This window comes from Marmota marmota, unplaced genomic scaffold (genome assembly GCF_001458135.2).
Source record: "Marmota marmota marmota unplaced genomic scaffold, marMar, whole genome shotgun sequence".
Taxonomy (NCBI): Eukaryota; Metazoa; Chordata; class Mammalia; order Rodentia; family Sciuridae; genus Marmota; species Marmota marmota.
Window position 1 is genome coordinate 31,319,057 of NW_026000082.1, and position 12,623 is coordinate 31,331,679.

General features: G+C 56.3%; 1 protein-coding gene across 11 annotated transcripts in view; it reads left to right on the top strand.

Annotated features, from left to right (window-relative positions):
- The window catches only part of Adgrb2 (adhesion G protein-coupled receptor B2), a 35,285-nt gene extending 29,120 nt beyond the window's left edge, over positions 1–6,165 (top strand). For 8 of the 11 annotated variants that reach the window (XM_015485349.2, XM_048815875.1, XM_048815879.1 and 5 more), the window contains 7 exons: positions 368–539; positions 824–919; positions 1,237–1,276; positions 1,931–2,550; positions 4,685–4,720; positions 5,016–5,114; positions 5,681–6,165. In XM_015485349.2, coding sequence (XP_015340835.1) covers positions 368–539; positions 824–919; positions 1,237–1,276; positions 1,931–2,550; positions 4,685–4,720; positions 5,016–5,114; positions 5,681–5,866 — 1,249 coding nt within the window. In that variant the 3' untranslated portion in view covers positions 5,867–6,165. The remainder of the gene's footprint in view (positions 1–367; positions 540–823; positions 920–1,236; positions 1,277–1,930; positions 2,551–4,684; positions 4,721–5,015; positions 5,115–5,680) is intronic. The other 3 variants (XM_048815880.1, XM_048815883.1, XM_048815884.1) reach the window with 1 other exon arrangement.
- Positions 6,166–12,623: the final 6,458 nt, after the last annotated feature.

The window sequence follows — 12,623 nt, forward strand, 5'->3', positions numbered from 1 at the left end:
GGGCCCTGTGTATTTTAAAACTCCAGTTGCTTCTGTGCGTTGGTTCTGAATTTCCCTGTGCCTGCTTCTGTCTGCCTCAGCCTCTCTCCCCTGTCCCCTTTCCCTTCCTCAGTCTCTGTCCCCTGACATTGCCTCTGGCTCAGTCCCACTGTGTCTGTCCCTCCCCCCTCTCCCGTTCCCGCTCTGGCCTGCAGTTCTCTGTTCTGTCTCTCTGGCTCCAGCTCCTCAGCCCCTCTCTTCTCGGGCAAACTATTGAGGTCCTAGAGTTTGAGACCCTGTGGGTCCCTGAGCCCAGTGGAGGCCTAGGCTTCTACCACCTGTCCCCTGGAGTGTCACTCTGACAGACTGTCTGCCACTGTCCCCTCAGGGCCTCGCTCTGGAGCTCTTGCGTGGTGCTGCCCCTCCTGGCACTCACCTGGATGTCTGCTGTCCTGGCCATGACAGACCGCCGCTCGGTCCTCTTTCAGGCGCTCTTCGCCGTCTTCAACTCCGCGCAGGGCTTCGTCATCACTGCTGTGCACTGCTTCCTGCGCCGAGAGGTGGGTGAACCTCCCACCCTGTCCGACCGCCATGCCGGGCTCTGGCTTCTCCCTGCTGTGCAGGCCAGGGGAATCGGGGACAGCCCCTTGGGGGTAGCTCTTGGTGTGGATGCTGTTAGCCTGGGCATCCCTGTCTTCAAGCCTCCTGGCCCACTTCTCCCCTCTGGCCCAGGCGAGGTGTCCTCACCTTCCCTTTCACGCCTGCCCAGGTGCCTGGGGCGGGAGGCACAGCCAGTGGTTGTCAGGGCCCTGTGGCAGGCCCAGCAGGTGCCCTCTGCCCGCAGGTTCAGGATGTGGTGAAGTGCCAGATGGGCGTGTGTCGGGCCGATGAGAGTGAAGACTCCCCTGACTCGTGTAAGAATGGGCAGCTGCAGATCCTGGTGAGTGAGGAGGCCTGAGCGTTCTCCCTCCTCGTCCTCCTGCCCTGAACTACTTGGTTTCCCTGTCCACGACAAGGAGTGGGCAGAGGCTGGGTTTAAGTCAGGCTCAGCCCCTGATAGTGGGGTGGCATTGGACGAGTTCTTCCTCCTTTTGGTTTCCCACCAGTCCCGTGGGGCTCTGTTGGGCAGTACAGAGGGGGCGGGGCAGTGCCTCTGGCACACAGAAGCAGAGCTGGGCAGGGAGGGGCCTGGGTCCCCTCCCACCTGATGCACCTATCCTCTCTCTGCCCACCGGCTCTTTCCCTCTTGGCCTATAGTCAGACTTTGAAAAGGACGTGGATCTGGCTTGTCAAACAGGTGAGTCTGCTGGGCTAGGGCTGAGGACGGCCCCAGGGATGGGCATAAAGGGGGACCCCACTTCCTGTCTGGGAGGCCCTGATGGGGGCCTGGCTGCTAGAGTCCAAGTTAGGCATCAGACAGCTCTAAGTTGGATTCAAGTTTGTGATTGCCATGTATTGTATGCCTTTGGGTCAACATCTTCCCTCTCTGGGCCTCCCCTGGCATCTCTGCACAGGAGACAATGCTGCCTCCCAGGGAAGCCCCAGGACTTGGGGCCTGGTGGCTCAGGGGACATGTGTGCCAGCAGGAGCCTGGGCACATACTGGCTGTTACTTTATTATATCACTTCCATGATTCTTACCGGAACTTTTTTTATTCCTGGTTCCTGGGGAGATGCTGCCCAGGACACAGGGAAAAGCAAGGCTCTGTGACAGACCTGGGGCTGTGGGGTAGAGGTCAGGACATGTGCAGAGCACCAAAGGGGCTGGACCTTGGCTTTGTTTCTTGCCCTGCCTCCCTGTAGGCCTCTGAGCCAGTTGTCTTCTCATCCCCTCTGGGGACAGCTTCCTTCCCTGTCCAAGCTTAGGGGCTTGGTACCTGCCCAGCTGGGGCAAGAGCCTCTGGGGCTCCTCCTTCTCAGGACTCACCCCTTCCTCCCACTCCTGCTCCCAGTTCTGTTCAAGGAGGTCAACACTTGCAACCCATCTACCATCACGGGCACACTATCCCGCCTGTCCCTGGATGAGGACGAGGAGCCCAAGTCCTGCCTCGTGGGTCCTGAGGGCGGCCTCAGCTTCTCACCACTGCCTGGGAACATCCTGGTGCCCATGGCAGCCTCACCAGGGCTGGGGGAGCCGCCGCCCCCACAGGAGGCGAACCCTGTGTACATGTGTGGGGAGGGCGGTCTGCGGCAGCTGGACCTTACGTGGCTGCGGCCGGCAGAGCCAGGCTCCGAGGGGGACTACATGGTGCTGCCCCGGCGGACTTTGAGCCTGCAGCCTGGTGGTGGGGGCGGAGGGGGTGAGGATGCCCCTAGGGCCCGGCCTGAGGGGACCCCCCGGCGGGCTGCCAAGGCACTGGCCCACACTGAAGGCTACCCCAGCTTTCTGCCTGTGAACCACTCGGGCCTGGGGCTGGGCCCTGCCTACGGGTCTCTACAGAACCCCTATGGGATGACCTTCCAACCACCACCTCCAACACCCAGCGCCCGACAAGTGCCCGAGCCAGGGGAGCGCAGCCGGACCATGCCCCGCACAGTGCCCGGCTCCACCATGAAGCTGGGTTCCCTGGAGGTGAGGAGCTGTAGGGAAGGGGGAGAGGGGTCTGCCCACTGTGTGCCTGAGGCCAGGCCTAAGTCACAGGCTGCAGTCAGGAAGGGGCATTCCCCTCCCCAGAGCAGTACCTACAGCTGGTCTTTGTGCATTTCTTCCTCCATCTGGCCTCAGGCAGCTCCAGGGAAATCCTGGTGTCTGAATTCTTCCGATGGCAGTGGACTTCGTGCACTAAGGGCACACATCCGGAGTCACTCACTTTTGCTCTAGTACCTACTGGTTAGGATGAGTCCTCCTTCAAGGAGACTGGCTAGGGCCAGGGGCTGTGTTGTTAGGGAAGCTGCATAGTAGGGCTGAGCCTGGGCCTCCACGTCACGTGGATTCGAGTTCCAGTTCGCGGTCTGCTGATCAGCAATGAGAGACTGAGCACATGGCTTAATCTCCCCGTGCCTCTGTTTTCTGTGTGTGAAGTGGGGGTAACATTTGCGTCTCTTGGTAGAATAGTTTGGTGGATTGAGTGATGTAAGGCATTTATTTCTGTGTGGAGCAGTAGAAAGTGTCAGAAAATGCTGTTATCTCTGAAATCAGCCCCAGGCACTGCCCATGGCCTATGACAAGGGACCCTCTGTTCCCCTCGGTAATCCAGCCAGATATTTCCGTTTGATGGTCCTCCTTTCCTGCAGAGTTTCTGGGACAAGCAATTGCTAGAACTCTAGAATATTCTAGAACTTGTTGGGAGAATGAGAGGATGTAGATAAGGAAAGGGCCTAGAGTCACAGCACAGACGTGATTGACTGCTCACGTTTGGCCTCAGAAATCGCTCCCAGTGCTCTGCACAAAGGGAATTAAGTTAGTGACTAGAGGGGGCTTCAAGTTTAGCTTTTTCCTAAAATGTTTCTTGAACATTTGGTGCCTGCTCCTGCCACAGATGGAAAAAAAAAAAAAAGGAAAAAGGGAAAGCCTAACTAAGAAAATGTGACAGTGACGTTAGAGAGGGTTGCACTTAGCATTGTGGCAGGTTTGCTCTGTGGACACCTGCCCATGGTTGGGCCACTGTGGGAGGTAGGAATAAATGTGGTAGCAGTTGGAGGGGTCAGCGATGACGTACAGAATTGTGTGGGCAACTACTGCAGTGGGCGGCAGTGGAGGTGGCGTTGTGGGGCAGGGCAGAGAATTCCAAGCGTATTCCACTGGTCGCAGCTGTGTGTGCAATGCCTCTGAGGCATCAGGGGTCAAGGAGAGGTATCCTGATGTCTCCAGAAGGAGCTGTGGCCAGGAAGGGAGGACACACCTGTGCACAGTAAAGGGCAGTAGAAGGTCCAGGGCAGAGGGCAGGCCTAATGGCAGAGAAACTAGGGTTGGGCGTGGAGGCAGAGCAGGCAGTGAAGAATGAAGATTGAGTGATGTCATGAGCCAGTGGTGGTGTGTCACAGATCAGGACTTGGGAGAGCTAGATCGTGGTTTAAGCCTTCCTGGGAGGGTCTTAAGGCAAGTGGCAAGTCTCTTTCCCTCCCTGGGCCTCAATTTCCCTGTTGAACCTGAGAAAGTTGGCCTTGGTCTCATGAGTCCTCCCCGTGCCAATGTTCTAAGACACTCAGGTGTCCTCCTGACTGGCATTGAACGTTGTATAGCTTGTCAGGACCTTGAGGAGGTCTTGGGCATGAGGAGTCAGGGAGGCAGGGCCTGTTTGGGCAGGAAGAAGCAAGCCCAGATCAGAGGCAGGTTTTTGAAAGCCTGAATCCCTGTTTGCAGGATGAATACAGGGTTCCAGAGAGAGGGGAGCCTATGCCTTACAGAGGGAAAGGGGCAAGATGGGGCAGGAGGGGTGGGGCCTGGGGCACAGAGGACCAGTGTCGGCTCTGTGGGAGTCATCATCCCTGTGGCATTGGAAATCTGCTGCATGTTTACCTGTGTGCTTGCCTCAGTGTGCTCCCTGGGAGCGTCTATCCACGTGTCCTAGCCTGTGTGTGCATGGCAGGCCTCAGCTCCTGTTCCCACAACCCCATGGGCTGCCCCATAAAGATTCCATCTTCTGGGCCTGGGTTGGGGAGGGTACTGCAGCCAGACCCCATGGACCAGGTTTCCTGTCCCTAAAGTCCTGCCTGCGGTAAAGAGGTCTGCTTTCCTTCATTGTCTCCCTGTTGCTCCCCACCAGCGAAAGAAGTTGCGGTATTCAGACCTGGACTTTGAGGTAAGTGCTGTGTGTGTGTTGGCAGGTGGGTCATCTGTCCCTAAAGGGTCCACTCTTAAAGTGGCCAAGCTCCTTTGAAAAGCCTGACTGCCCCCCCCCACCCGAGGATGTCAAGCCTGTGGTTTCTGTGGGATCTTCCCACTATCCTCTCCTGCCCCAGCAGAGCTCTGAGGTAATGGAGAGCCAGCCTTGTCACAGAGGGGCCCAGAGTACTGAGTGGTCTGGGCAGGGGGGACCAAGGTGGGTCCCAGGGCTGCCCCAGGGGAGCATTCCCCTGACACCCAACGGCTCCTAGAAGGTGATGCACACCCGGAAACGGCACTCGGAACTCTACCACGAGCTCAACCAGAAGTTCCACACTTTCGACCGCTACCGCAGCCAGTCCTCCGCCAAGGTGAGGGCTCCTTGGGGCCGGCACCTGACTCAAGCGCAGGACCTGACCTGGTGCCGTGGCCCAGGGCTCAGATCCCAGGGGCCCAGTGGCAGAAGGAGATCCAATAGGTGTGTCCTCTGGCAGGGTAGCCCGAAGGAACATAGGCAGCATAAGTCCCCCTGGGCTAGGGGTGGGGTAAGGCCAGCTGAGGGACTCCTGCCCTCCTGCCCTCCTTCGCTGCCTGGCAACCTCAGCTGGCTGCCCTGATGACCTGCCCATGGCATGAGCAAAAGTCCTGGAGCTATACAAGGGGTGGGAAGGCACCGTGGACAGTGACCATTGACGGGGTCCACCAGGATCAAGAGGGACACGAAGCAGATCAAGGACATGCTTTTAGGGCGGCCTGAGCACAGGGGTCAGGAGCCCCAGCTCTGGAATCGGGCAAATCTACATTTGAACTCTCTTTGACACCTGATCACTCTGTCACTTTGGGCAGTACTGGCTGTCTCTGGGCCGCCTCAGTTTATGCTGGGCACGGGGTGAGAAGGCCCTGGCCCATTGCCCTGGCTCTTCTGCTCCCTCCACAGGAAAAGCCCAGCCCCGGGGAGCGTCCCAGCCTGTCCCAACATCGGCGGCATCAGAGCTGGAGCACCTTCAAATCTATGACCCTGGGCTCGCTGCCTCCCAAGCCCCGAGAACGGCTGGCCCTGCACCGGGCAGCAGCCTGGGAGCCCACGGAACCTCCGGATGGTGACTTCCAGACAGAGGTGTGAGTGCCACTCCGGACTGCCCACTGCACAGAAATATATATCTCTCTATTTTCACACTCCGCTTTGGAACTACCCAGGAGCCAGCGCCCCCTCCCCCTCCCGAGGGCTGGGCAGGAGGCGCAGAGGACTCAGCTGGGCTGGGGGAGCCAGATATGGCGCAGCCTGGGGGCCAGGGCCCCTCCTTGTTTCTCAGAGGCCCCTCAGCCACCAGAGCCCCATCTTCGCCCCCGGCCTGTCTGTCCCTGTCCCGGGCTGGGGAGGGGGGAGGGGAACTTTGTTGAGAATAAACTTCAATCTGTGGACTTGTCTGCTAAGCTGTTTGCTGTCCCCCATCCCCACCCCCGGTGAAGGCCCAGCCCTGGCCCCCACTTTGTTCTTCCATCTCCTTGGTCCGCCTCACTTGGTCTTGGCAGATGGTATGGTGGGTGCAGGTCAGCCCTGGCTGGGCAGGCCTGGCTGGCTCTGACGCTAGCTGCTCACAGCAACCTTGCCAGAAGATTGTAGGTTTTCCATTTTATGTAGAAAAATGATGCCAGAGATGGGAAGTGACTTGCTCAAGGCCACATTCAGAGGCAGAGCTGGGACTTCAGACCCAAGCACTCCAGCCAGGCTCCTTGGGACTTGACTTTCATGTCTGCAGGGTGGCCGCAGGGAGCCGGGTTGTGGTGGAGCCTCGGTGTCAGCCCAGGGCAGGGCTTGGGGTAGGTGGGGTTGAGGAGTCCGGCTGGCTTGGTGGCAGCAGGCGGGGGTCAGGGACTCAGTGCCAGGTTGCATTGTTTTCACAACTCAGCAAACACTTGCTTGATTCCTGGGCACCCAAGAACGGGCATAGGGTCAGCACGTGGACTCATCTTGCCATGCATGCTGGGGCTCCTCTGTCGTCAGCACCTGGAGCGGGGCAGTTAGCAGGGGCCACAGAGCTGGCTGGGCCACTTAGCAAAATGACCACTTCTGAGCCACTTCTAGGGACTCTGAAATACAGACCCAGGCTCATGGAGTGTTGAGGGAGAGGTCAGGTGCTGTGGGTGGGTAAAGAAGGGACTGCCCAGTAGGGTGGGCTATCACAGCTGAGGCCTCACTGACCAGGCTGGAGGCGGAGCAGCAGCCCCTCTGGGGTTTTGCAGGCCTTGGTGGCACGGGCTTCTGCTCAGTCCCTTGCAAATCCTGCCTTCTTGGACCTTATAGAGGAGGCATGTGGGCAGGTTCCTCTCAGGACTGTGCTTCTAGACCTCTGAGCTCTGGGGATTCCTTGGTCCCCTTCCTCTTGGGCAGCCAGAAGTGCTCACTCAGGCACCACCTTATCTGATGCTTCAGGGCAGCTATTGTGACTCCCATTTACGGATGAGGAAATGGAGGCTCAGAGAGGGCATGTGATTTTCCCAAACTCCCACAGGTTTCCCGTAATTATTATATTGGAATGTGGTCAGGAGAGGTAGAATCCAGTGCCAGCCAGCTTAGGCACAAGGGCACTGTGACCACTCAGGAGTGCACATGGGTCCGTGGGCATGTGGGGCTGGCCCTGGGTGATAGGCTCCACTGTCAGAGGAGATTCTGCTCCTCCTCACTTGCTCTGTGGGTGGCCTTCATTCTTGGAGGCAGGCTTCCCTCCCAGCTTCTGTCACTCAACTTTGCCCCCAGAGGGGTAGAAACTTTCTCTCTTGAATCCCAGTTAGAAAACCCCCAAGGAATGAAGGGCTCTAATTGGCCTCAAGCCCTGTGATTGGCAGCCCACAGGAGCCCCTATGGAGAGGGAGGAGAGCAGGTCTCCAAGAGGGGGCTTCTTCCTAGAAGAAGGTGACAGGTTTGCACAAACAAAGCCCCTGTCCATGACCATGTGCCAGCAGAGCCTACTGCGCCAGGCCAGGCCTTTCTCTGAGCTACCCCTGACGCCTTCTAATGGACTTCTTAGTGCCTTTGCCTGTGCTTCTGTCTCCTCCTTCCCAGCCCCGGGCTCCACGGCTGCTGCCTCTGGGGCCATCCAGGGCTGAGCTTTGATGTGCATTTCCCTCTCCTTTTGTAGTTCTAGCTTTGCCTCTGGTTGAGGGGAGTGTGTATGTCCACCTTGTTGATGCTGCTCCATCAACAGCCACAGCTGAAGGCAGAAGCTTCTGGCAGCTTTGAGACCCACCACCTCTGTGGTCAGGAACCGAGCTTTCCTGTAGGTGGAGGCTGTGCCCCTCCCCACCCCCTCATCCCTGCTCCCCTAGGAACCATTTCGCCATGTGACCTTGAACCAGGTCACTGGGCCCTGCCTGACAGATTTCCTTATGTATGAGTTGGCCTGAGAGCTCTCTCATTTGGCCTGATGTTTAATGACCATTTATTCCCTGGGCATAGCTTTCTCACCTCTTAGTCCTCCTTGTGTCTTTTGCTTCCAGCCTTAGTCCCTTGTCCACATGGCCCAAGTAGGATCTTTCCAAAATGCAGATCTGGTGGGGCCACTGCCCTGCTCAGATGCTTTCTGTAGGTCCTAGAATTAGCCTAGAAGGCCAGACCCTTAGTGACATGGCCCTTGTCTTCTTCCTCTCCTGGCCCACCTCTCACCTCTGTGCCTGTGTGCCCATGCTTCCCTCGGCCTGAACTCCCTCCTGATGAAAACCCTCGTCCCTCCAGGCCCAGCCCAGGCAGCCCTCTCTGTGATGCTGACCCTGAATCCTCTCAGCCCAGCTGTTAGCACTCCTTGGGCCCCCACTGCCCTTGGTACATATGTCACTGCCCTGATCAGAGTAGCTGCCATCTGCGACCAACTGGTTCAGGTGGGCATTCAGCTGGGTCACATGCAGCAGGCATCAGTTGACCCAGCTGATCACCTCTACAGAGTGAAATGGAATAAAGCTCTTTGAGCCTTGGTTTTCTCATCTGCAAGATGGGGATAATGATAATGCCTACCTAGTGTTCCTCACTGGGTATCTGGAGCATGACTCAAGATGATTCTTGTGTGTGCTAGGCAAGTGTTCTGCCAGCTGGGGACGTAGCTCTGTGGTAGGGCACTTGCCTGGTATGTGTGAGGCTCTGGATTCTAGCCCTAGCACTGGGGTTGGGGGTGGGGAAGCTTGGGAAACACTTGTTGGGTTCTATTTACTCCTCTGCAGTTAATTATTACCTGCCCCAGCCTCAGGGCTAGTGCAGATCCCCCTGTGGGGTGCTGTCCAGGGTGCTGAAAATGGCTGATCCTCTCCCAAGAGATGAGGCAAAACTCCAAGACCTACCCAAGGTCAGGTGCAGTCTCTCCTTGCCTTCCAGGCTATGGCATCCTGGGTCCCTGCCTTCACAAGGCCGGTCAGGCCCTGAGGGATGTCCAAAAAGTGTAATGTAATCCACATACATAATTGAAAATTTCCTAGTAGCCATTTTCTTTTAATTTTTAAAAATTGAAATTAATTTTAATAATATATTTAACCCAATATATTAAAAATATTATCATTTTGACATGTAATCGATATAAAAAATTACCAAGATGGTTTACATTATTTTTTTGTATTAAGTCCTTGAAATTGAGTGTGTGTGTATGTGTGGGTATGGATGTGTGTTGCGCAGTCCTAGGTATTGAATGGAGGGCCTTGTACATGCTAGGCCACTGAGCCACATCTCTGGCCCTTTGTGTGCGTGTTTTTCTTTCTTCTTCTTTTTTTTGGTTCTGTGATTGAACCCAGGACGCTTAATCACTGAGCCTCATCCCCAGGCCTTCCTATTTTTATTTTGAGACGGGGCCTCACCAAGTTGTTGAGGTTGGCCTTCTAACTTGTGATCCTCCTACCTCGGCCTCCCAAGGAACTGGGATTACAGGTGTGTGCCACCGTGCCTGGCCATGTGTATTTTACACATACAACACAGCTCAATTCTGTCTCATCACATTATGTGTGCTCAGTCCACATGTGGCTGGTGGCTACCACACTGGACAACACAGCTCTAGGCAGAACAAAGGCAGTGCCTTTGGGCAAGTTCATTCAGTGTCACCTGTGAAAAGGAGGCATCTCTCTACAACCTACCTCACCTGAGTCACAGAGAGGGCCCCAGGGGGGTGATATAGGAAAAGCTCCCCACAGTGACAGCTTGAAAGAGGTCCTAAGTCAGTGATCCTGGAACCTAGATATTCTAGGGCTACAGGTGGACATGGAAGGGGTATGGGGAAGCAGAGGACAGTCCTGAGGACCCCTAAAGGCTGATAACAGGCCTGTCTCAGCAGGACTGGGGGAAGGGTATGCTGCCCACCTGACCCCCAACGCCTGCTTCTTCCCTCCCTCCTACAGCCCCAGACCCAGGGGGAAGGGGAGCAGATTGGGGCAGGAACTCGAACACACACATTAAAACTCAATTGGGTTTAATTCACTTTCATTAAGCACCAATTAAAAGGAAATTAGGTGACCTGGGTGTCCTCAGGGAGGACCTGGGGTGGGAAGTTGCTGGCTCCTGCCTCACTGGGCTCATTTCTCTCTGGCTCCTCATGCCCACCCTGGCGGCTTCATGGGGCCCACAGTTGGGATTTTCTAGGGCCAGTGACTAGGATGCCCCCATATTCCTTCCATTCCAGGAAGACTGCCACCCTCTCAGGCCCTCAAGACACATGCTAAGTGTCCAGGCCAGGGGACACTCCACTGAGGATTTTGGCCTTTAAGACCAGCGGGAAGCCAAGGAAGGCTCTGGTGGAGGGTGGGCAGGATGGGATTTCACATCAGAGGGGATCTTGGGGTGTGTGAAATGGAGGGGGAGAGCACCGAAGTGAGAGTAGACACAGCGACCCAGAGACCATCCAGACCAAGGAGACCTTTGAGGGGTGCTATAGAGGAAGAAGCGGGTGCCAGCCCCAGGGGTGGACTGGGATTAGGAGAGGAAGTCAAGGATAACCCTTGGGCTTCTGTCTTACCCACCCTGCCACTGGCTTAGGGGCACAGGAAGAAGACCAACTTTGGGGAAGACAATTAAGAATTGGCCTTGGGCATATTAACTTTAAGATGTTAAGCAGAAAGCAGATGGTAGGATACCCAGGGCTGGAACTCAGGAGAGGGCACAGCTAGAGTCACTGACAGGGCAGGAAGCAAGATTGGAGAGTAGTAGGCTTTTGAGGGAGTGGGAGGTGAAGAAATGAAGGCAGTACAGACAATACTTGAAGTGAAGCTTTGAGAGAGGGAGAGAAAACCCTGGGCCTACTGTAGGCTCTGAAGGTGAATTAGCTGGAGAGGATGTCCTTACCCTGTCCCCAGCATCCTACAAAATGACAAACCAAAAATAACCAGCCCTACCACCCTGGGAGGCAGGGTCCTGAGACCCAGTAATGGATATCATCACAGAGATTGATTCTACTTATCTGTTGGGCTGTGGGCCAGCCACAGTTCCTGGATGGGATGAAGGGAGTATTGTGGGGGGTGAAGGGGGTGCTGGAAGGCACTCCACGAAGCCTGACTCCTAAACCTTCAGGGAGGAGACAGCTCTGGACTCCAGGAGGAGGCTTCCCGGCACAGATAGAGGTGCCAGCGCAGTGCCCAGCACTCCCTGCAGCCCTCACCCCAGGCACAGGCAGGGGTGAGCCCGCCCTGCAGGGTTCAGCTTCCCACAGGCCTGCTCCAGGCTGGTGTGTCCCCATCTCCTGGGGTGGCACCACTGGGCCCCAGCCATCAATCCAGGCATCCCTAGAGTCAACCAAGAAAGTCAATATTTAATTTGGGCACCATGTTAATGCCATCGATCGCCACCCCCTCCCCCCTGACTTCCTCAGGCTCATTTGTCACTTCCCACTCACTGCACACACTGCGGGTGGGGTAGGGTGCTGAACCCAGTGGAGGCAGAGAGAGCTCAGGTTGGAGTTGCCTTGGGGGAACTGGCCTGTGAGTGGGGGTGCTTGCTCCAGCTGCCTTCCTGTTCCCCTGCAGAATCACTGATCGGCGGTGCTGGAGGTTCCCAAGCCCTGTCCCTGAGGAGGGCAATGCGGAGGGGGACAGGGGGATCTTTCCTTCCACCTGGGAATGGGGTCTAATTCCCTTCATGTCCATACACAGAGCAGCCATTCCTGGGGATTGAAAGGGTGAGGGAAAGATGGAGACTCACCTTTCCTAACAGCACTGGGGGACAGGGGCGAGGACAGTCCCTGAGACCCAGAGCCCATGGGCGGTGCAGGCTCAGGCTTCCTGGGTCCTTCCTTCCTTGGTGCCCAATGTGTTTGTGTGATGCTACAGGACAGGGGGATAGACCTGGATGAGGGTCTATCTTTAGATCCTGGAGAGGGACCCAGAGGGACCTGGAGGGAGCAGGGAGCTTACAGGCTTGAGCCCAGCTGGGAGCAAAAGGGAGGATGGGGGGAGGGCTGCCCCGGTGGAGGCTGGGCGTGGCCGAGCGCCACTTTGTTCTTGTCAGCTCCATGCATCAAGCGGTGGGCTGTGCCCCTTGGGCCAACTTCCTGTCACTGAGTGGACAGTCAGGGGAGCTGTGATCTATAGCACTAGACCACCCAAGGGAAAGATTGAGCCCTGCTTGGAACACCAGCAAGGCAGCAATAGCACAAGTGTACACACAAAGAAGCAGAAAGGAATCCTGCTTCAGTGAACTTATCCAGACATTTGCAATTGAAAAGCCAAAAAAGTCATTTTTTTATTTCATCACATGTGGAAGTATGATGCTTCACGGAATAATGGGATTCCCATTATCAATTATGCATGGGAATGTCAGACTCTTTTTAATGGGCACCTACATGTCTTCATCTGGCCCAGATGACCCCATCCTAAGCTGCCCAAGGATCTTCCAAGCCACCCAGGTGACCCATTCTGAG